Consider the following 25,001-nt stretch of genomic DNA (forward strand, 5'->3'; position numbering starts at 1 on the left):
CGCATGGTTTGGTTGTGCAGAATGAAAGTGTGTTCACTCAGTTGGCTAGTAAGGCTGTCACACACACAGACGGAGGTCACACGCTCACTTTGAGCAGGGGAGATTTAATAACACACACACACACACACACACACACACACACACACACACACACACACACACACACACACACATTTCATATTGCAGCCTCTCACGAGTAGCCCTAACCGTAACATTTCACATCACGATCACCATTCCATTAATCGCACAGCCCTAGTCAGCTCTGTGTGTGTGTGTGTGTGTGTGTGTGTGTGTGTGTGTGTGTGTGTGAGATCTTGATCTCTCTAATGTTCTCTTCACTCTCTCCTGACTGTCTCCAGATCTGTGAGTGTGCGCGTGTGTGTGTGCGTGCGAGTGTGTGCATGCGAGTGTGTGTGTGCGCGAGTGTGTGCTTGTGTAAGTGTGTGTGTGCTTGTGTAAGTGTGTGTGTGCGTGCGCGCGAGTGTGTGTGTGCGCGAGTGTGTGCTTGTGTAAGTGTGCGTGCGTGCGAGTGTGTGTGTGTGTGTGTGTGTGATCTTGATCTCTGTAATGTTCTCTTCACTCTCTCCTGACTGTCTCCAGATCTGTGTGTGTGTGTGTGTGTGTGAATGTGTGTGTGAGTGTGTATGTGTGTGTGAGTGTGTGTGTGTGAGTGTGTGCTTGTGTAAGTGTGTGTGTAAGTGTATGTGTGTGTGTGTGTGTGAGTGTGTGTGTGTGTGTGTGTGTGTGTGTGTGTGTGTGAGAGTGTGTGTGTGTAAGTGCGAGTGTGTGTGTGTGCGAGTGTGTGTGTGCGTGTGAGTGTGTGTGTGTGAGTGTGTGCTTGTGTAAGTGTGCGTGTGAGTGTGAGTGTGTGTGTGTGTGTGTGTGTGTGTGATCTTGATCTCTGTAATGTTCTCTTCACTCTCTCCTGACTGTCTCCAGATCTGTGTGTGTGTGTGTGTGTGTGAATGTGTGTGTGAGTGTGTATGTGTGTGTGAGTGTGTGTGTGTGTGCTTGTGTAAGTGTGTGTGTAAGTGTATGTGTGTGTGTGTGTGTGAGTGTGTGTGTGTGTGTGTGTGTGTGTGTGAGAGTGTGTGTGTGTAAGTGCGAGTGTGTGTGTGTGCGAGTGTGTGTGTGCTTGTGTAAGTGTGCGTGTGAGTGTGTGTGTGTGTGAGTGTGTGCTTGTGTAAGTGTGCGTGTGAGTGTGAGTGTGTGTGTGTGTGTGTGTGTGTGTGTATGTGTGAGTGTGTGTAAGTGTGTGTGTGTGTGTGTGAGTGTGTGTGTGTGAGTGTGTGCTTGTGTAAGTGTGCGTGTGAGTGTGTGCTTGTGTAAGTGTGTGTGTGAGTGTGTGCTTGTGTGAGTGTATGTGTGTGTGTGTGTGTGTGTGTGTGTGTGTGTGATCTTGATCTCTGTAATGTTCTCTTCACTCTCTCCTGACTGTCTCCAGATCTGTGCGTTTCTCTCTCTCTGCAGACCTTTATCTTTCAGTGTCCCAGACAGGACAGGTAGACGCAGGTACTGCAGAACACACACGCCAGCACTGTCACACAGGTGTGTGTCTGAGGACCAGCATTCACCTGCACTACACACACACACACACACACACTGTTCTCAGATCAGCTGAGGGATGCTGGTCCTCAGGCTCACAGGCTAGAAAGAGCAGATGTGTGTGTGAGTATTGTGTACATCACTGTAGACAGCAGTAGAGCCCTAGCGTACACACACACACACACACACACATACTGTGGTAAGTAGTTCTCTCATCTGTCCTGTTCAGTGTGTGTCCCATCATGCATTGCTCCAGCTGAATACGCGGCAGGTAAACACTGACTGAACACTGTCTGCTCTGCTGTTAAACACACACACACACACACACACACACACACACGCTCACACGCTCAGAGTCTCTGTTGGACTGTTAGTCTGCGGTCGGTCAGTCGGTTGGTGTTTACCTGTGCAGTGTTTGTTGTCAGTGTGTGTGTGTGTGTGTGTGTGTGTGGATGTTGTGCGATCACACAAACCCTGCTGTGATGTAGACCCCCGCAGAGCCCTGAACACACACCGCCTGCAGCGCACACCTCAATCCACACACCGCATCTGTGCCTAATTGGATTTGATCAGTGGCCTAAGCTGGGTTAACACAGTGATCATTCAATGACGTGTGTGTGTGTGTGTGTGTGTGTGCGCGGTCTGCAGGGTTTGTGTTTCCTCTGTTTCTGCTTCTGTGTGTGCGTCTGCTGAATGCTGCATGTGCAGAGCTGTGAGTGTCTGTCTGAGTGTGTATGTGTGTTTAACCAAGTGTGTGTGTGTGTGCAGGCCGGGATTGCTGGAGCTCCAGCACGCGCCGTATCGGCCGTCAAGAACATGAACCTCCCAGAGATGCCCAAAAACATCAACATCGGGGACATCAGCATCAAAGTGCCAAACCTGCCGTCTTTTAAATAGTAAACACTGCGGTGTGTGTGTGTGTGTGTGTGTGTGTGTGTGTGTGTGTGTGTTTACTAGGCTGTGTGTTACTGCACAGATGACGAAGGCACTGTGTGATGACTGTAAATGAAGTATTTATTTGATTCTTCTGTCCCCTGTGTGTGTCTCACTCACTGCAGTGTTGGAGGTGTGTGTTTGTGTGTGTGTGTGTGTGTGTGTGTGTGTGTGTGTGTGTGTGTGTGCGTGCGTGTGTGCGTGAGGCGCTCTGAACATCATGCCTATCAAACATTCCAGACTGGAAAGCTCTCCCTGATGCTGTACGTGTGTGTCTGATGTAGCTGTATGTACTGAAGGTATATTTATATATGGTTTGTCCTCTTTCTTACGCCGGCCGCTTCGCTTTGGTTTTTAAGTGCCGCATGTTTTTCCTTTTGCAGCAGAATAAAGTATCAAATTATTTTCTTCTCCAAGTCTGTCGTCTGCTGTTTGATCAATATCTACAAACTCCGAAATCAGGAAGCATCTTGTAGACGAGCAGAAATACAGTGCTGTGTTCAGAAATACTGAGTGAAGAGAACGTCCATTAAACAAGCAGAATAACCTGACCATGAGGAGAATAACCTGACCATGAGGAGAATAACCTGACCATGAGGAGAATAATCTGACCATGAGGAGAATAATCTGACCATGAGGAGAATAATCTGACCATGAGGAGAATAACCTGACCATGAGGAGCAGAATAACCTGACCATGAGGAGAATAACCTGACCATGAGGAGAATAACCTGACCATGAGGAGAATAATCTGACCATGAGGAGAATTATCTGACCATGAGGAGAATAATCTGACCATGAGGAGAATTATCTGACCATGAGGAGAATAATCTGACCATGAGGAGCAGAATAACCTGACCATGAGGAGAATAACCTGACCATGAGGAGAATAACCTGACCATGAGGAGAATAATCTGACCATGAGGAGAATAATCTGACCATGAGGAGCAGAATAATCTAGCTCTTCTGTTAGACATGATTAATTAGACTCTGTTAGACATATTTTTAATTAAAGTCATCAGAATATTGAATATAATTTCCTTTCTTTATTAAAACATCATTGTTGATTAGTAATATAGATGGCCATGAGAGCAGCGTGGCCAGAGTTTCTGTACATTTAGATTTAGAACTCTACTAGTTTTATCTTGATCAAATGTTGTGCTGATATTACCAACTATACATTAATAAAAGCTTATTCAGTTTCCAAATGACACACACTCACTGGCCACTTTATTAGGTACACCTGACAAATACCAGGTCGGACCCCTTTTTGGTGTCAGAGATTCAGCAAGCTGCTGGAAATATTCCTCAGAGATTTTGCTCCATGTTGTCATGATAGCATCACACAGTTGCTGCAGATTTGTCGGCTGCACATCCATGATGTCAATCTCCCGTTCCACCACATCCCAAAGCTGCTCTATTGGATTGAGCTCTGGTGACTGTGGAGGCCATTTGAGTACAGTGAACTCATCGTCATGTTCAAGACACCAGTCTGAGATGATTGAGCTTTATGACATGCTGCGTTATCCTGCTGGAAGTAGCCATCAGAAGATGGAGACACTGTGCTCATAAAGGGATGGACATGGTCAGCAGCAATACTCAGGTAGGCTGTGGCGTTGATGCTCAATTGGTACTAATGGACCCAAAGAAAATCTCCCCCACACCATTACACCACCACCACCAGCCTGAACCGCTGATACAAGGCAGGATGATCCATGCTTTCATGTTGTCTGAGCCGAGCATCTGAATGTGTGAGCAGAAATGGAGACTCATCAGAGCAGCAACGTTTCTCCAATCTTCTATTGTCCAGTTTTGGTGAGTCTGTGTGAATTGTAGCCTCAGTTTCCTGTTCTTAGCTGACAGGAGCGGCACCCGGTGTGCTCTTCTGCTGCTGTAGCCCATCCGCCTCAAGGTTGGCCGTGTTGTGTGTTCAGAGATGCTCTTCTGGAGAGCTCGGTTGTGACGAGTGCTTATTTGAGTTACTGTTGCCTTTCTATCAGCTGGAACCAGTCTGGCCATTCTCCTCTGACCTCTGGCCTCTTCAACAAGGCATTTGCGCCCACTGAAATACTCAGAGCAGCCCGTCTGGCAGCAACAGCCATGCATGCCCTGTTGGAAGTCTCTTAAATCCCCTTTCTTCCCCATTCTGATGCTCACTCTGACCTGCAGCAGATCCTCTTGACCATGTCTACATGCCTAAATGCAGTGAGCTGCTGCCATGTGATTGGCTGATTACAAATTTGCGTTAACAGATGGAGAGGTGTACCTAATAAAGTGGCTGGTGAGTGTAGATCTCGATAGCCAATACTCTATTCTTATGTCTGAAGTGTAAATAGTGCTGTTACTCTAACACAGACCTCTCTTCACTTATATCAGGAATAGTAGCAGTGCAGGTTTTATATCCCTCATGTGCATGAAAGCTCAGTTAACTCTGTTATCTAGTTGAGTCCTGAGGCGGAACATACAGACAAACAAACGACTCTTTATCGAATAATAGCTTAATGTGGCGGTGTTCCAGTACAGTAGTTTATCCAGTGATACAGCACACTTGTGTACTCCTCCTCCTGTTTTCTGTCTGAATGAGGTGAACTCCGCTCGGTTTTCCCGCTGCCAGCTTCAGCGCGCCAAAAATAGGCAGGAAATGCGATGGCCATGGGAACTATTTGCTCGTCAAGTTCTATAATCTGTTTATTTTTTCGTATTTTAACATTTGCGTCGCACATATTTACCGTTATTACGCTGTACGGAGGGCGGGGCGACGTGCTGGCGTCACGCGTCATATGACTGAGCGGTAGGAAGTGACTGTTTCTGGACACGAAAATAAAACAAACGGACCTACCGAAGAGAAGATGAGCTCCATAATCCCGGAAACACCGAGGTAAAGTGCGCTGACAGTGTGTGTGTGTGTGCTGATGGGGAGACTGAGGCACAGTCAAACACGCCACCTCAATAACATCTGTCAATAATCAATAATCACAGCTCTAGTCATCATCAGCTCGTGTGTGTGTGTGTGTGTGTGTGTGTGTGTGTGTGTGTGTGTGTTCTGCAGCATTAAAGCAGCCGTCACTCACATCAACTCCATCGACAACAGCAAATTCTCCAGATTACTGACCCGCATCCTGCAGAAGCTCCATCTCAAGGTGTGTGTGTGTGATAGTTGTGTATAATGTTTGTGTGTGTGTGTGTGTGTGTGTGTGTGTGATAGTTGTGTATAATGTTTGTGTGTGTGTGTGTGTGTGTGTGTGTGAGAGAGTGATAGTTGTGTATAATGTTTGTGTGTGTGTGTGTGTGATAGTTGTGTATTATGTTTGTGTGTGTGTGTGTGTGTGAGAGAGTGAGTGATATTTGTGTTTAATGTGTGTGTGTGTGTGTGTGTGTGTGAGTGAGTGAGTGAGTGATATTTGTGTGTAGTGTGTGTGTGTGTGTGTGTGTGTGTGTGTGATTGAGTGATATTTGTGTATAATGTGTGTGTGTGTGTGTGTGTGTGTGAGTGAGATATTTGTGTATAATATATGTGTGTATAATGTGTGTGTGTGTGTAATATTTGTGTGTGTGTGTGATAGTTGTGTATTATGTTTGTGTGTGTGTGTGTGTGTGTGTGAGAGAGTGAGTGATATTTGTGTTTAATGTGTGTGTGTGTGTGTGTGTGTGATTGAGTGATATTTGTGTATAATGTGTGTGTGTGTGTGTGTGTGTGTGTGTGTGTGAGTGAGATATTTGTGTATAATATATGTGTGTATAATGTGTGTGTGTGTGTAATATTTGTGTGTGTGTGTAATATTTGTGTGTAAAATGCGTGTGTGATGTTTGTGTGTATAATGTGTGTGTTTGTAAGTGTGAAATATTTGTGTATATTATAATATTTGTGTGTATAATGTGTGTGATATTAGTGTGTATAATGTGTGTGTGTGTGTGTGTGTGTGTGTGTGTGTGTGTGTGCGCAGGAGCGCTCCTTCAGTCAGGAGGAGGAGGAGAAGCTTCAGTCTGCTCTGTCTCTGGAGCGTCACACACTGCAACTGCTGCTGGAAACTGTCTCCTTCATCCTGGAGCAGGTGTGTGTGTGTGTGTGTGTGTGTGTGTGTGTGTGTGTGTGTGTGATCATCTGCTGCAGATCATCAGTTATTATAGAGCGCAGACTTGGGTTTAATCAATAATTCTTCCAGAACTTTGAGTCTTTCCTCTGTTAAACAACAAAAGAAGATATTTTGAAGAATGTTGAAGACCGGTAACCACTGACTTCTACAGTAGGAAAAACATAAGCAAGTCAATGGTCACCGGTGTCCAACATTCCTCAAAATATCTTCTTTTGTTGTTCAAGCAGACAGAAACTAAGTGAGGAGCGAGTAGATGATGGAAGATGGCTGTTAGTGTGAGCGGCCCCTGAGCAGGAGGAGTGTGTGTGTGTGTGTGTGTGTGTGTGTGTGTGTGTGTGTGTGTGTGTGTCCTGCTGTAATGCTGTGATGCTGTCTGCAGGCGGCGTATCATAATGTGAAGCCGGCGTCACTCCGACAGCAGCTGGAGAACATCTGCATCTCGCCGCAGAAAGCAGAGGTGTTCAGCCAGATGTGGGCCGCCGACGCTGCAGACCTGCTGGAGAAGATCAGACTGGGGATATTCGCCCCCATGAAGGTGAACACACACACACACACACACACACACACACACACACACACTAGGGCTGGACAATAATTCGATATCAATATATATCGTGATAGAATTGTTTTCAATAACGGTGATGTGAGTTCTGGTATTTCGACATTTGCGTGTCTGTATTTTATTATATCTATAAGATCTTCTACATTGTGCCATATGTCACTGAGTGACGGTCAGTGCTCAGCCGTCAGAAAGAGCGTGATGTACGTCATCACACAAGTGACATCACAGACACGCTACCGGCGCTCAGCACAGCAGTTGGTCAGCTCTGTCGCAGAAAGTGTGCCCTGAATACAGAAGTGAATGAGCAAGCTTGCAGAAGTAAGAATGCAGACGAATTAGTTTCTGACAGGGGAAAGAGCAGTGCAGTGGTGTGGAACTGGTTCGGCTTTTTAATTTTCGATAAACGTATAGTTTCGGTGCTCTGCAAAATGTGCGGGAGAGATGCCGACCAGCAGCGGGAACACATCAAACCTGTTCCCCCTGAGAGAACTTACTGAGAGCCAGAAGATGAGGCATCCTGAAGGTTTAAGCCGTCCACCTTCCCAACAGCGAAATCAGCAGAGTCAGAAAAGAAGGATATGAACAGATGGCTAGAGGCGCCGTGTAGGATTTAAATCAAACTTCGCTTATCAATATACACCCATATAAACCTATTCTGCCCAATGTTCAAAACACGTATGAAACGTGCGCATATACATATACACTAGATGCATACTGCATACACACACACATACACACGCACATACATAACTCGATCTGTGCATAAACGGCCAAATTAACACACACACACACACACACACACACACACAAGCTCGCTACATGCTGGTTTACAGCACTCGCGCAAACTTACAACATGAAATTTCACAGACAGATTTATCAGGAATCTGGTGATTATAATCTGATTATATTATTATTATAATCTGATGAAATAGAGAGAATGAGATTAGTAGAGGTATTAAATCTGTCAAATAATGAGAATGTGTTGTATAAAATAATATAAAACATTAGTCTATATGAATAGACTATATAATATATAAGAAATATTTTATGTTAAACCTTTTAATTGGGTAATTTCACACAAATATGAATAGTCAGATCGAACACTTAAAGGGGGTTTCTCTTTTCTTTGGCAGATATGAATATAGCCTGTACTCTCTTAGATTTTTTTTATTATTATAATTATTAATCTTTTTCTATGTTTTTTTACAATGTGAATGTCATAATTGTAAGATTTCTGTATTATTTTGATTAAATATTCAGCATATACACAAAAAAACACTGATAAAAGTTTCTGTTCACGTTGGTCAAGCTAACCTTCATGAACTGTCTATGTATTATTTCTATAAGTAAATGAGCCGAGTCTGAGAGTTTTAGTTATTTACTAGTTTATTTCACGTCTTGCTTGTAAAGGCTAATACAAATAAAAAGTGAACATCATTGTTCTGTATTGTTTTTATTTAAAAAACAAAAAGTTTCACTTTGCATATTCAGTTTGCAGAGATTTGCAGGTACAGTCATCTATTGTGTGCGCTCTGGGTCATTTTTCCCTCTGTTTTTAATATTCTCCATATCGATATCGGCATTTCATCATATTAACCGAAATTAAGAAATATATCATGATATAAATTTTTGCCTTATCGTCCAGCCCTAACACAAACACACACACACACACACACACACACACACACACACACACACACACACACACACACACACACACACACACACACACGGAGATATGGAGTGAAAGGGTTACTTCAGTGCTTCATTACAGCAGCTCCATCACTGCTGCTTCACTTCCTCTTCACCTCTGGTGCAGGGGTTTTCAAACATTTAGGACTCGCCCCCCAAGTTTGTCCAATTTCACTGGCGCAAAGTGTAGTGAGTGTACGTCAGGAGTGTCTTCAGAGTAAGTGAAAGACCCAGAAGGGCATCCAGCTGATGAAGCTCGCCGGTTTGACTTTCATTCGTTCACTGTCATCAGTTTTAAACGCAGCCGCTCCACTTTATCTGTGTCTGTTTTACTGGAACACATAAACTCTACAGGTGCCTGATGGTTAGATGTGGAGCTGATGTTAATCATATTATTCCCTCAATGTCTCGCACAGTCTGCTCTAGTGTGTGAGGAGGAGATGCTCTACTGTGCAGCACTGATGGAGACGCTGATCCACTCACTGATGATCCAGCAGATATTACAGTGTTGTGCATTACTCTAACTCCTCTAGCTCAGCTCAGCTCAGTGCTGATGAAGGATGAGGATCCACTGACAGCACAGTGGTGTAGAGTAACTGAGTACCAACACTCAGATGACTGGAACGGAGTAGTTTTATAGATGTGTACTTTTACTCTCCCTTGAGTCCATGTTTAGTGCAGTATCTGTCCTTCAGCCTGCAGTCACTCCTTTGATTTCTCTAATCCCCCATAGACAGGAGAAAATAGTCCTGTGATTCCCGTCCAGTGTGGTAAAGCTCATCATAATGCAGTAGCTCAACACAGGGCGCTTTATAAATGCAGCAAACTGTTTAGAAGCATTAAAAGTGTCCAAAAAGATGTCAAAAATCTGTACATGCACTGACCCAGAGACTGTGTAGATGCAGGTCACTGATGATGGATGTTTACTGTATGATGACCCAAACAGCCTTCAACACCCAGCAGGCACCAGACCTCAACATGACGTCAGATTGACGCTGTACCCCAACATAATGGAGACGCTGCATTTTGTTTGGAAATGACAATCAGGTTGATGTTAGAACTCGATGTCAGGTCAACGTCCAACCTAAAACCAACCAAATATCAACGCCTAATGATGTTACAGCTTAGTGTTGTGTGGACGTTGCCACTATGACGTCTATCAGATGTTGGATTTTGGTGGCCATATGAGATGAATAAATGTCAGTATGTGCTGTCAATATGATGTTGGCTCGATGTTGGATTTTGGTCACTTTCTAACCTAAAATCAACCAAATATCAGCGTCATTATTGGACATCAAGATAACGCTGTCCTTATATGTCGGCTAGACCTGGAATTTTGGTCACCTGACATCACAAGCTAAATCTAGCCTAATGTTAACGTGTTCTGACGTTGTGTGCCTGCTGGACAATCACTAGATGCACTACAGAATGTGACGTTTACACACACACACACACACACACACACACACACACGCACACACACACACACACGCACGTGCACAAATGACATGTAAACACATCAGCTTTATACATGCAATACTCACTACTCTTGAGTACTTGTGAATGGTCTACTGTTTACTCATACTCTGAGTGATATTCACTACAGGTACTTTTACTCTAGTGCACATCAGTGTTAGGCGAGTCATGGTACTTTTACTGGAGCGTGACTCTTCAGAACTCAGAGATCAGTGATGTCAGAGTCACCTGTACAGCAGCTGTTAAAGGACAGGCATTACTCGCTAGGCATGGGCCGGTATATGATTGTGGCGGTAGGATCATTTGGATATGAGTATGGCAGTATTGTGTGTGTGCTCGCTGCTCTACAATATCTTCTTTTTAAATATCTGGGTACAAACTAAACCTTTCCCCTCTTTCAACACAATCTGTTTAGATTTGGGAAACATTTATTGTATTGTGGAGCAGTGAACATGTCCGGCTGAATAATCCAAATGAAATATTGACATCTGCGGTGTTCATTAGTGTCTAACACACTGATTTCTTTAGTTTAAGCAGCATCTTTGCAGATGTTTCCTGCTGGAGATGCTGCTGTGCTAAAATACTAAACGTAAATCAATAAAAGTCTCACTCATACCTGAGGAACGGTGAAGCAGAACACGGTCATCAGCCCATGCCTATTACTCGCATCAGCACAGAGTCTCATCTGACCGTCTGAAACAGTGTGTGTGCACGCGCACCAGTGCTGATGTGTGTGTGTGTGTGTGTTTCAGCTGGATCGGGTCAGCTGGCAGCTCAATCTTCAGATGGCTCGATCAGATGAGAGTCGCCTGAAAGCGCCGCACGCCGTCCTCAACCTGGGGCTCCGAGCAGAAGACCACAGCGAGGTGTGTGTGTGTGTGTGTGTGTGTGTGTGTGTGTGTTTGAGGAGACGAAGGGTGTGTGTTTGAGGAAAAGATGTGTTTGTGTGTTTGAGGAGCTGCACTTCCTTAGACAGACAGGTGGTGGTGCTGTGTCTGCACATATAGAGCTCTCTCTCTCTCTCTCTCTCTCTCTCTCTCTCTCTCTCTCTCTCTCTCTCTCTCTCTCTCTCTCTCTCTCTCTCTCTCTGTGTGTGTGTGTGACAGTAGAGACAGTACTCCGCCTGTGGTTGAGCTGCGGGGCTCGTTCACACACACACACACACACACACACACTTCAGGATATTCTGCTGCATCCATCAGTGATGATCAATAGATGAGGGCATCATGGTGGCTCAGTGGTTAGCACAATCCCCTCACAGCACTCAGGTCTCTGGTTTGAGTCTCGGCTGGGTCAGTTGGTGTTACTGTGTGGAGTTTGCATGTTCTCCCCGTGTTGGTGTGGGTTTCCTCCGGGTGCTCCGGTTTCCCCCACAGTCCAAACACATGCGCTATAGGGGAACTGATCAACTACACTGGCTGTAGTGTATGAGTGAGTATGGGGGTTTCCCAATACTGGGTTGCAGTGTGTCAGACAGCAGAACACAGCCGCTGATGATCATCTAGTCCAGGGGTGGCCAACCCTGTTCCTGGAGAGCCACCTTCCTGCAGGTTTCAGATGGAACCCATATCAGACACACCTGCCTGTAATGATCAGGTGGTGTTCAGGTCCTTATTATTGGTTCAGGTGTGTCTGATATGGGTAGCAAGGAATGGGTTGCAGGAATGATATGGGTTGCAGGAAGGTGGCTCTCCAGGAACATGGTTGGCCACCCCTGATCCAGTCATTAACACGCGTCATGCAGGAGTGTGCAGGGCCAGCAGGGGGCAGCAGCAGCACAGATGATTCACTCCGGGGCCCGCAGGTGACTCTGATTCACTCATCATCAGCGATTCATTCAGTTAGGAACCCCACAGTGTGTGTGTGTGTGTGAGAGAGAGAGAGAGAGAGAGAGACTGTGTGTACCTGTGTGTGTGCATGCCTGTATCTTTTGTATGTGTGTGTGTGTGTGTGTGTGTGTGTGTGTCAGTCTCTTGAGCCTGTTTGTGTGTGATTGTTTACCGTGGCGGCTCATCATTGTGTGTGTGTGTGTGTGTGTGTCTGGCGGGGGTTCAGCGAGGGGCCGCTGCAGGAGCGTCAGCATTCCACTGAATCAAGCCTCTTTTTGTTCTGAACATGTTTGGTGGGAACGCTGGGAATGCTGGGAAACACTGCTCGTGAAGACATCATCTACACACACACACTTACACACACACGCACACACACACACACACACACACACACACACACACACACACACTCACACTTGTTAAAACTTTTGAGTTACAGTGTGTACGTATGTGTGTATGTGTGTGCATTTGACTGTGTGTGTGTTTGTGTGTGTGTGTGTGTGTGTGTGTGTTTTCTCATGCTTCATGTGTCCAGATCAGTGTCTAGGTGACCGTCAGCAGGCTTCTGTCTCTGTGAATAGACTTTGAGTCTCTTTCTCTCTCTCTCTCACACACACACACACACACACACACACACACACACACACACACACTGGTTCTGCTACAGTAGTTCTCCTCTGTCGTGGTCTTCAGCTGTTGTTATTCTCCATCATCCTCTGTTTGTCTCTGTCTTATGCTAATGTCTTCTGTCATGTTTTTGTCATGTTTCACACACACACACACATTGTGTGTGTGTGTGCGTGTGAAATGTGTGTTTGAGTGTGTGTGTGCGCATACATGTGTGTGTTTGTGCCCATGTTCACCTGCATGTCTGTTTGTGAGTGTGTGCGTGTGTGTTTTAAGTTTGTTTGCGTGTGGACATGCATGTGTGTGTCTGTGTGTGTGTCTCTGTGTGTGTGTGTGTGTGTGTGTGTGTGTGTGTCTGTCTGTGTGTGTGTGTGCGTGCGTGCATGTGTGCATCTGCGTCAGTCAGCGGTGCACTGCATCATGGGAAGCGCAGCTGTGTTCTCCATCAGAGCGCTGTGGTGTCGCTGCAGCACACACAGAGCCTCAACTGGTGCTGGAACAGAGTTCTGCCTCTGATGTTCTGAGATGTGCTGTTCCTCTGGGTCTGATCCAGACAGTACCACATGAATGGAGTGTGTGTGTGTGTGTGTGTGTGTGTGTGCGTGTGCGTGTGCGTGCGCGTGTGTGTTCTGTTGATCAGTGTTCAGGCAGATCATCTATTATTGAGCGTCTGAAGCGCTGCTGGAGCTGTTTACCTGTGTGTGCCCACAGAAGCCAGAAGCTCTTATATAACACAGCCCATCAGGACCATCACACTCTGCTCTGTGCTCAAACACTCCTGCTGTTCTCAGATCAGTGCTGTTCCCTCATTCATACACAGTGAGAACAGCGTTTCTGCAGAGCCTCTTCTACACACACACACTCACACACAAACACAAACATAAGCACGAGAGCTGTTGTTCAGGCTTCTGCGTCCGCTCGGGCTGATTCCGGGAGTATGGAGGAACACGACAGCGCTATCTTCATGCATGTTCTCCCCGTGTTGGCGTGGGTTTCCACCGGGTGCTCCGGTTTCCTCCTCAGTCCAAACACATGCAAGAGTGTGTATGGGTATTTCTCAGTACTGGGTTGCAGCTGGAAGGGGATATGCTGTGTTAAACATATGTTGGAGTAGTTGGTGGTTCATTCCGCTGTGGTGACCCCTGATTAATAAAGGAACTAAGCCGAATAGAAAATGAATGAATGAGATGATCATTGAGCGCTGAGGAACAGTGAAGGCACAGGTTCTGGAAATAACCCTTCCCTCATATTTGATGCTCTAATGATCCTAAAGTCACTCCTGAACGAGTCCAGCTGTGGGTTTGGGTTTGGGTTCGTCCTGTTGTCAGCCGTGTGCTGGAAAACAGTAGCTGTGTTCCTGAAGGATCTTGTGCTGATCGTCAGTATCTGATATATAGAGATAAATAAATATATATCTGTGCTGTTTGGCCTAGTTTCTGCTGCTGTGTGTGATCCAGCGGCGCTTCAGGATCCCGCAGGACGTGTCAGAAACTCCTCTGAACATCAGTAAACAGCAGATGGAGAAACACTCCAACACTCCTGTGATAATCACAGACACGCCTGAGCTAATCAGGCCACCGCACGGCATTGTGGGACAGGCTGAAATCACTAAACTACCTACAGAACTACAACACGAACACATTTACTTACTCTGAGCCTCCGTCTCTTTTCTAGAGCAAATAACTCAAACTCTGACATCGAGAAGCTTTTTCAAGACATGTGTAAATACAGTGCTGTGTTCAGAAATGATGAGTCAGAGTGAAGAGAGTCTCTCATCAAAACAAGCAGAATAACCTGACCATGAGGAGAATAACCTGACCATGAGGAGAATAATCTGACCATGAGGAGAATAATCTGACCATGAGGAGCAGAATAATCTGACCATGAGGAGCAGAATAACCTGACCATGAGGAGAATAACCTGACCATGAGGAGCAGAATAATCTGACCATGAGGAGCAGAATAACCTGACCATGAGGAGAATAACCTGACCATGAGGAGCAGAATAATCTGACCATGAGGAGCAGAATAACCTGACCATGAGGAGAATAACCTGACCATGAGGAGCAGAATAATCTGACCATGAGGAGAATAATCTGACCATGAGGAGCAGAATAATCTGACCATGAGGAGCAGAATAACCTGACCATGAGGAGAATAACCTGACCATGAGGAGCAGAATAATCTGACCATGAGGAGAATAATCTGACCATGAGGAGAATAACCTGACCATGAAGAGAATAACCTGACCATGAGGAGCAGAATAATCTGACCATGAGGAGCAGAATAACCTGACCATGAGGAGAATAACCTGACCATGAGGAGAATAACCGGACCATGAGGAGAATAATCTGACCATGAGGAGAATAACCTGACCATGAGGAGAATAACCGGACCATGAGGAGAATAATCTGACCATGAGGAGAATAACCTGACCATGAGGAGAATAACCTGACCATGAGGAGCAGAATAATCTGACCATGAGGAGCAGAATAACCTGACCATGAGGAGAATAACCTGACCATGAGGAGCAGAATAATCTGACCATGAGGAGCAGAATAACCTGACCATGAGGAGAATAACCTGACCATGAGGAGCAGAATAATCTGACCATGAGGAGCAGAATAATCTGACACTGAAAGATCAGAATATTAGACTTTACACTGAGCCGCGTCTTCTGTCAGGGAATGCAGTATTATCTGGTTGTTTTCTCTCTGGACCTGAACACAGCTTTACTCTGGGTTTGTGCATGTTTATTCAGCTCCACACACACACACACACACACACACACACACACACACGTTCATGCATTGGAGTGGAGATCTGGATGTGTTTCAGTGAGGCCACAATGCATGCTGGTACTTGAGTAGTCGTAATCTCAGTGAGAAACAGTCCCGGCTCTGGTGTTGCTCTGGAGATGTGTGTGTGTGTGTGTGTGTGTGTGTGTGTGTGTGTGTATAATGCTCCTGCTGTCTCCAGCGTCTCCACCAAGGGCTTCAGCTGTAATCACTGCTGATATTGTGTTTGAATAGCAGCACTGATGTTCAGCGGTGTGTTTCCAAAATCCATCATTAGCCAACTAAAGTCGCAAGTTGCGTCGTTACAAGCATCGTTTGTTGATTTGCCGTTTCCCGAATCCATCGCATCCCAGATGTGTAACGGAGCTGACAGGGGTAAAGCAACTCTGCCACTCTTTGCTGAAGCTCATGGAGAAACAGGAGAGGGATGATGATGAGGAGGAGATGATGAAGATGATTCACTCAGAACTGTGTGTGTGTGTGTGTGTGTGTGTGTGTGTGCGCGTGTGTGTGTGTGTGTTTGTGAGACAGTAAGAGAGAGAATGTTTGATTGTGTTAGTGCATGTGTGTGTCTATATATGTGTGTGTCTGTCTGTGTTTTGTGTGTTTGGTGGGAGTTTGTGTGTGAATGTGAGTATCAGTGTATGTCTGTTTGTCCATGTGAGTGTGTATTCTGTGTGGCCTCCACTAGTATAGGTAAAGTGTGTGTATGTGTATGTGTGTGTGTGTGTGCGTGCGTGCGTGCGTGTGTTTGTGTGTGTGTGTGTACTGTACTGTACGCAGTGTTGAGCGTGTGAAAATCTTCTTGGCCTCCTTCCATTCAGATCTTCAGGACAGAAGAACCTCAATAGAACAATGAGCTGTTTCTGCACACACACACACACACACACACACACACACACACACACGCAGCAGAATGCAGGGCCTGTGCTCCGGGTTTAAGCAAAGCAGAGGATGTGGTTCAGTCTGATCCAGGAACAGCAGCTCGACCCGCTCACCGCACCTTTACTAAACAAACCAGTTAATGAGCCGAACACATCTGAGGCTTCAGGAGCAGATTATGCATATTCACACACACACACACACACTTGAATCTGTTCTCCAACTCTTTCTGATGTTAATCAGTTTCGGATCTCTGCATGCCTGAGGTTGCTCATTTGCATAAAGCACGCCCACAGCATTTGCATAAAGGATGTTCAGATCACCTTTTCCACTGCTGTGATTGGTCACTTCAGCAGCCCACAAACCACAATCAAAGGCAGTGGCGGCTCAGAGGAGCTGTAATACAGAGCCTGAGCTTCACTAGATCATTAGGCCACACCAGTTTATTTCTCATCCAAAGAGTTTAGAGCAGTGCTTCTCAACCATGATGCTGGAGGAGCACCAGCCCTGCACATTTAACCAAACACACCTGATTCAGATCATCAGCTCATCAGCAGAGACTGAGAGACCTGTGATGGGTGACGGACAGAGGAGACATCTAAAGCATGCAGTGCTGGTGGACCTTCAGGAACATGGTTGAGAAACACTGATTTACACAGTCAACAATCAAACAAATAATTAAATGATTAAATAAAGCCGATTCAAATGCATTAAAGGGCCTCTATTACGCAAAGATGACTTATGTGAGGTTTAACCCCAGTTGTGTGTGTGTGTGTGTGTGTGTGTGTGTCAGCAGTGTGTGAGTATCTCCAGCAGTCTCTTATGCTCATCATGAGTGAACTGTGTTTATTATAATCAGACTTGATGCAGAAACACTGTGATTGGCATTCTCCTTTTGTACGTGTCATCAGATGGTTAAAGCCCCGCCCACTAGTGCCCATCTCTCTATCTCATTAGCATAAACAGCAGCCCTGAGTGAGAAGCAGCCGTCGATGATGATGATGATGATGATAATGCTGATGATGATGGTGTGTGTTTGTGAGCAGATGTCAGTGTTGTGTGTTCATGAGTGTCAGCATTTAAATGATGCAAACACACATCGGGGTCACATGATGCTCATTATTCAGGAATGCTGGACATGTGACTGTGGCCATCAGCCAATCAGAACTTCACACACACACACACACACACACACACACACACACACACACAGTGTGAGCTCCTCTCCTCCTCTCAGTGTTTGGTTTTTACAGCAGATTATTTCCGTGTTTTGCTTCTGCTGTAAAGCTCTGAAACTCAGCCGTCATTACAGTGTGTGTGTGTGTGTGTGTCATCATCTGTTGGCTCTTATTTTTCATCTTAATCTGCTGCATGCTGAGTTTCTCCATAAAGAGCTTTAGAGAGGAGAGAGAGAGTGTGTGTGTGTGTGTGTGTGTGTGTGTGTGTGTGTGTGTGTGTGTGTGTGTGTGTGTGTGTGTGTGTGTGTGTGTGTGTGTGTGTGTGTGTCGCACTGTCGCCTCACAGCACTCAGGTCTCTGGTTTGAGTCTCGGCTGGGTCAGTTGGTGTTTCTGTGTGGAGTTTGCATGTTCTCCCTGTGTTGGTGTGGGTTTCCTCCGGGTGCTCCGGTTTCCCCCACAGTCCAAACACATGCGCTATAGGGGAACTGATCAACTACACTGGCCGTAGTGTATGAGTGAGTATGTGAATGAGTGTGTATGGGTGTTTCCCAGTTCTGGGTTGCAGCTGAAAGGGCATCCACTGTGTAAAACATGCTGGATAAGTTGCTGGTTCATTCCACTGTGGCGACCCCTGATTAATAAAGGGACTAAGCTGAAGGAAGATGAATGGATGTTTGTGTGTCTGTGTGTGTGTGTCTGGGGTGGAGATTCAGTTGTGTGTGTTTGTGTGTGTGTGTGTGTGTGTGTGTGACAGTAATCGTCCCAGCACTGTGATTTTCGCTGTCAGCTCTGAAAGCACAAGGAGCCATTAGCGTTAGCCTAGATACGTCAAAACACACACACACACACTGAGGCTACAGTTAACCCTTCATACCACACACACACACAAAACACACACATGTGGATGTTCTTGATCTGTGGGGATGGGGCTGATTGATGTTCCTCATGATGAAGTGTGTGTGTGTGTGTGTGTGTGTGTGTGTGTGTGTGTGCGCACTCTTCTCGTGTGCTGTCCTACATACAGTGTGAGCTGTGGCTCCTCCAGCGGCTCTGCTGAAGATGACGTCTCCTCTCACACTCTTAATTATGGATGATCATGTTGTGTCTAATTAATGTCCTCGCTATTAATGTGGCCTGACGTGCTCCTGCCCGCAGACACACACACACACACACACACACACACACACACACACACATATACTTAAATACATACTTACAACACATAAATGCACAAACACACACACAGTCACACACTTGCAGTGGGGTAAAGCAGTGTTTGTTCAGCCCCAGATGTGTGAGTTCTGCCTGTTACAGCATGAGTTCTGCCCGTGGTGTTCATCAGATCCTCCTCTACATGAGACATGAAATGAGGAAGCAGCGCAGTACATCACACTGGAGCATCTTTACTGAATGTGTTTGCTAGAGATGGTGGTAAAGGAGTGTTTGGTGATGATGAACGCTGATCTCAGCACTGGTGTTCTCTAGTGTTTGCTGGCGATGACACACTGGTGCTGGTGTTCTGGCTCATTCCCCATGCAGATCTCCTCTAGAGCAGTGATGTTTTGGGGACGAAGGACTTTCAACTCCCTCCAAAGATTTTCTAAGGGGTTGAGATCTGGACACTGGCTAGGCCACTCCAGGTGTTTGAAATGCTTCTCATCAGGCCGTTGCTTCATTGGCTGGTGGTGTGTTTGGTATCTCTGCCATGCTGAAAGACCCAGCCATGTTTCATCCTCAATGATGGAGGGAGGATTCACTCAACACCTCTCCTTTAGTGTCCTTTGCTCAGATCAGTCGTCCTGCTCCCTTTGCAGATCAACAGCCCTGCAGCGTGATGTCCCCCTCATGCTCCACACCACCTGTGCTGTTCTTCAGATGCAGCTCCGCATTCTTTCTCCTCCAATCACCACATGTTGAGTTTTTACCTAAATCTTCTATGTTGGTTTGATCTGACCACATGAGATTCCCCCAGCGCTCTTCTGGATCATCCAGCTGCTCTCTAGCAAGCTTCACATGGGCTCGGGACACGTCTGACACTGCAGGATTTGAGCAGTGTGCTGTATAACCTCATTCACATCACCCTGCAGGCTGCGCTGCTTCACTGTCTAAACAATTCAATGAAGACGTGATATGAGGAACTGTCTATTCTCATTGCCATATTAACGTTGATATTAACAGACAGCAGGAATGTTGAGGCGTCCTGCAGCTGCAGGTTTATATGAGTGGCATGTTCATGCATATTTAAAACAAATCAGAGCCGCTTACATCACTGCCTCCTCTCATTCTCAGTGAAAACTATGAAACACACCCTCTCTTCTGCTGATCATCAGTTTAATAATCAATAATGGCCATTATAACAACATAACACACAATACATTTATACAATATAGGAAATAAAGGCGAGCAATCAGTCAATATGCAGAATCAGTGTCTGCGGTTACATTAATCTTTGCCTAAACATGTTACCTGAGAGCAAGAATAGATTCAAAAGACCAAAGTGAGGGGATATGCTGTGATATATAGACAACAAGGTGAGTTGAATATCACGTTTAACAAATATAGTGAGATTAGATCCAGCAGGAGATCCTTGATGAACAGTCTGATGTGCACAGCTCTCACCTGGAAGCATGCTGCAGCGCATGCCAGAGAGTGTGTGTGTGTGTGTGTGCGCGGTCATGTGATTTACAATGGCGTAGTGTGTATGGAGAGTTGTTCAGAAGCGCTAGGTGAATCGCCAGTGTGGACGCGGATCATTTACATTCTAAAATGTATTCGTGTAAAGGGCCCTCACGGTGCGTTCACACTTACCTTGCCCCCTTTGCCACCTTCACGGCTGGTTTGTGTTCACACCGTCGTCTCCCCCTTCTGAACGCCGGTACGCTGCTGTCATCAAGCTGCTGTTGTGTACGGCTGTTACTCTGAGATGGACACGCAAGCAAACAAGCAAAATGGAGACATGCGCATGTCACGGCCGTTCTGCTTTTAACCAAACCAAAGCCACGTGCGCCTGTCTGCTGCAAAAAACATTCAAAACGGAGCCATAAATGAGACGGCTCGACCTCCTTTAGTGGACTCTGCTATTCAGAAGCCCTGAGTTTAGAGATCTTCAAGAGCCGGTTGGGTTGTAGCGAGACAGAAGCTGGGTCAGATAAACAGGAGCTGGGTTGTTTACAGCTTTATAGGGAACAAGCAATATTTGATTATCAATGCAGAACTGAACAGCAGCCAGTGTCAGCAGGAGAACACACACACACACACACACACACACACACACAAGCACAGCGTCATGTTTGTTCACTCTCCTCCTGCTAAAGCTTCAGTGATTTGAACAGAAGATTCAGTTGAGGAGAATACACAGACTCACTGAAACACTTCAGCTGTAAATAACACTGTGTGTGTGTGTGTGTGTGTGTGTGTGTGTGTGTGTGCGTGTGTTTCTCCAGATCTCTCAGCGTCGTCTCTGTCTCTCAGTTTTCTGCTTTTCCCCCAGCAGCGAGTGTGTTATTGATATTTAATTGATACGATCATGAATCTTTGAGCATGTGTGTGTGTGTGTGTGTGTGTGTGTGTTCAGTAAAGTGCTTTCACAGGAATAATGGATGAAGCTTTTATCCTGACGCTCTCCTGTGTGTGTTTCAGCGGCTGCAGGACGTATTCCTGGAGTTCAGCCATCAGGATCTGCTGGAGTTCTACAATCAGGTGTGTGTGTTTGTGTGCGTCTGTGTGCGTGTTTTTGTGACATATCAGGACACAAATCTGTATAATGACATGGGTATGACACAGGTATTACAAAAAGGAGGTGAAATATGAGGACATTGGTGACGTCCTCATTTCTCAAAATGCTTATAAATCACACTGAATGAGTTTAATCAGAGAGTAAAGCTGGACACAGTCTCCTGTGATGGTTGGGTTTAGGGGTGGGGTGGGGTGAGGGCAATACAATATACAGTTTGGACAGTATAAAATGAATGGAAACCTATGTAATGTCCCCACTTTTCACAAAAACAAACATGTGTGTGCGTGTGTGTGTGTGTTCAGATACTCATGTTTTGTGTGTTTTCAGATGGAGACGGTTCAGACTCAGCTGGACTCGCTGGCTTGAATCAGTGTTGAGGATTCATTAAAGCTGCTTTACTCTGACGCTCAAGTCCTTCATTCACACTCCGACCGCAGGTGTGTGTGTGTGTGTGTGTGTGTGTGTGTGTGTGTGTGTGTAGCGCCGCAGGGAAGCTCATGAGCAGATGGAGAGACCATAAGACACCAGCAGAACACACAGTTCTGGAGGACGAGGCGTCACACACTATACAACTGAACATAACACACACACACACACACACACAGTTCCACAGCTCATTATGAAGCAGTCTCAGACATGATGATCAGCAGTAGAGCTGTGCAGTGTGATCATGCTGGAGTGAGGAGTGCTTTTCTACATCCTGCTCTGCTGTTGAAGTGTGCGTCACACAGAAACACATCAGCTAATAATAATAATGGAGAGTGTGTATGAGCTCAGTCTCACATCCCTTTACTCCTGGGTTCAGCTGTAGTGTCTGTGATCATCATGCGCTGCTGAAGACCGCTTTATATACAACAAAATATATAAACATTTGTCCTGAAGCTCTGAAATAAACATCATCACATAATTATTGACACGCTTCTGAGTGCATCACTGATCTTGTGGAGGAATTAAAACGTGTTTCACATGTGTCCAATATACAAACTATTGTTTGACTGAATTTATTGTTGTGTATTATAAATGTACACTCACCGGCCACTTTATTAGGTACACCTGTCCAACTGCTCGTTAACGCAAATGTCTAATCAGCCAATCACAGGGCAGCAGCTCACTGCATTTAGGCATGTAGACATGGTCAAGAGGATCTGCTGCAGTTCAGAGCGAGCATCAGAATGGGGAAGAAAGGGGATTTAAGTGACTTTAAGCGTGGCATGGTTGTTGCTTCCAGATGGGCTGCTCTGAGTATTTCAGAAACTGCTGATCTACTGGGATTTTCACGCACAACCATCTCTAGGGTTTACAGAGAATGCTCCGACAAAGAGTAAATATCCAGTGAGCGGCAGTTCTGTGGGCGCAAATGCCTTGTTGAAGAGGCCAGAGGTCGGAGGAGAATGGCCAGACTGGTTCCAGCTGATAGAAAGGCAACAGTAACTCAAATAAGCACTCGTTACAACCGAGCTCTGCAGAAGAGCATCTCTGAACACACAACACGTCCAACCTTGAGGCGGATGGGCTACAGCAGCAGAAGAGCACACCGGGTGCCGCTCCTGTCAGCTAAGAACAGGAAACTGAGGCTACAATTCACACAGACTCACCAAAACTGGACAATAGAAGATTGGAGAAACGTTGCTGCTCTGATGAGTCTCCATTTCTGCTCACACATTCAGATGCTCGGCTCAACAGCATGAAAGCATGGATCATCCTGCCTTGTATCAGCGGTTCAGGCTGGTGGTGGTGGTGTAATGGTGTGGGGGAGATTTTCTTTGGGTCCATTAGTACCAATTGAGCATCAACGCCACAGCCTACCTGAGTATTGCTGCTGACCATGTCCATCCCTTTATGAGCACAGTGTCTCCATCTTCTGATGGCTACTTCCAGCAGGATAACACAGCATGTCATAAAGCTCAATCATCTCAGACTGCTGAACATGACGATGAGTTCACTGTACTCAAATGGCCTCCACAGTCACCAGAGCTCAATCCAATAGAGCAGCTTTGGGATGTGGTGGAACGGGAGATTGGCATCATGGATGTGCAGCTGACAAATCTGCAGCAACTGTGTGATGCTATCATGACAACATGGAGCAAAATCCCTGAGGAATATTTCCAGCAGCTTGATGAATCTCTGACACCAAGGATTAAGGCAGTTCTGAAGGCAAAAGGGGTCCAACCCGATACTAGTCAGGTGTACCTAATAAAGTGACCGGTGAAAATCATCTCGTTGATGGTTATTTTAAAAATGCAGGCAGGAGTTTTATTTGAAGACAGTGTGTGTGTGTGTGTGTGTGTGTGTGTGTGTGTGTGTGTGTGTGTGTGTGTGTGTGTGTGTTTTTCTGTGTGTATTTCTGAGTAAGTGAATGTGTGTGTGCTTTTGTGGCTGTCTGCGTCTGTGTGTGTGCGTCTGTGTGTGTGTGTGTGTGTGTGTGTGTGTCTGTGTGTGTGTGTGTGTGTGTGTGTGTGTGTGTGTGAATGCTCCTCGTCTTGTCTCCAACACTGCCTCTTTCTCTGGTCTTGAGTCGCTCTCTTTTCTCCTCTGCTGTTTTCCTCGAGACGCATCAACACACTCTTTCACACACTTGTGCATCTTACCCAGCTCTGCTCGAGTGTGTGTGTGTGTGTGTGTGTGTGTGTGACCTGAAACTGGCACCGGCTGGACCTGACGTCAGATTTACAGCGCTGTCGGAGATCTGAGTTAATCAGCACTATAACATACAGTTACAGGACACAAGTGTATGTGTGTGTGTCTGTGTGTGTGTTTGTGTGTGTGTTTTTGTGACTGTGAGAGAGAGAGTGTGTGTGTGTGGGTTCAGATCAGAGCAGCTTGTTTCTCCTCCTGAGTTTTTCTTCATATTCAGCTCAGCCAAGAACTCTGAAATTAGGGCAGAATTCATCAATTCTTAAAGCTGATCTGTGCATGACACACACACACACACACACACACACACACACACACATACCCTTCAGTAGCCATAATTACACACCCACTAATCCTGTTTCCTAAATCCAGGTACCCGCGGAGAAATCCATGCAGTAAATCCCCAGCTGCAGGTTTACTCCGCTTACACACACACACACACACACACACTCTCTCTCTCTCTCTGCGCTGTTGGATCTCCTGTGCTGAGGATAAGGAAGAGTGTGTGTGTGTGTGTGTGTTTCAGTGAGTGTGTATTTTTAGTCTTTGTGTTAGTGATATTGTGTGTGTGTCTTTCAGTGACAGAGTAAGTGTGTGTGTGTGCTGTCTCAGCTTAAAAGTGGGCGGAGCAGAATGCAAATGAAGCCACAGCTGTCGGTCACCTGGGGGAGGAGCTCGTTCATTATACAGGAGGTTGCTGCTCTGCTTTCAGCATCACGAACCTAGACATACTACACACACACACACACATCAGACATACTTCACATACACACACACACACACACACACACACACTCAGCAGGTGATGACATCGCTCCCTCCCTCGGCTGTCACTCATCTCTTTCTCTCTGGGATCTTCAGCATGACCTTTGACCTCTGACCTCAAGGTCACCGGGTGAGACTTTCACTCCACTGTGCTCCAGATGAACGCACACACACACACACACACACATATATAAAGTCATCCCTCATGTGTGAACTGTGACTGTAAATGACCTCTTCTTCACTCAGTGATG

General features: G+C 45.9%; 2 protein-coding genes and 1 long non-coding RNA gene across 10 annotated transcripts in view; 2 read left to right on the forward strand and 1 right to left on the reverse strand.

Moving 5' to 3' along the window:
• Positions 1–2,894, forward strand: part of ap3s1 (adaptor related protein complex 3 subunit sigma 1) — a 16,220-nt gene extending 13,326 nt beyond the window's left edge. For 2 of the 7 annotated variants that reach the window (XR_015497021.1, XR_015497020.1), the window contains exons 6-7: positions 2,314–2,777; positions 2,862–2,894. Coding sequence is in view for 4 of the 7 variants with exons in the window: in XM_087263218.1 (XP_087119344.1) it covers positions 2,314–2,442 (129 nt within the window). In the remaining 3 variants the exon portion in view is untranslated. 7 annotated transcript variants of the gene reach the window in all.
• A 616-nt stretch (positions 2,895–3,510) lies between these two features.
• Positions 3,511–5,234, reverse strand: LOC147835471 (uncharacterized). The gene is made up of 2 exons (XR_015497515.1): positions 4,169–5,234; positions 3,511–3,969 (listed from the first exon to the last, which is right to left on the reverse strand). It is a non-coding gene; the product is annotated as an uncharacterized LOC147835471 (long non-coding RNA).
• A 5-nt stretch (positions 5,235–5,239) lies between these two features.
• Positions 5,240–22,263, forward strand: commd10 (COMM domain containing 10). Of its 2 annotated transcripts, XR_015497075.1 has the most exons (8): positions 5,260–5,355; positions 5,527–5,617; positions 6,422–6,529; positions 6,951–7,106; positions 11,054–11,167; positions 21,255–21,314; positions 21,679–21,788; positions 21,957–22,263. XR_015497075.1 is itself a non-coding variant. In NM_001017895.1 (7 exon segments), coding segments are annotated over 7 exon segments (597 nt in total). In that variant the 5' UTR covers positions 5,240–5,326; the 3' UTR covers positions 21,718–21,753.
• Positions 22,264–25,001: the final 2,738 nt, after the last annotated feature.

This window comes from Danio rerio, chromosome 8, assembly GCF_052040795.2.
Source record: "Danio rerio strain M-AB ecotype USA chromosome 8, GRCz13ab, whole genome shotgun sequence".
Classification (NCBI taxonomy): domain Eukaryota; kingdom Metazoa; phylum Chordata; class Actinopteri; order Cypriniformes; family Danionidae; genus Danio; species Danio rerio.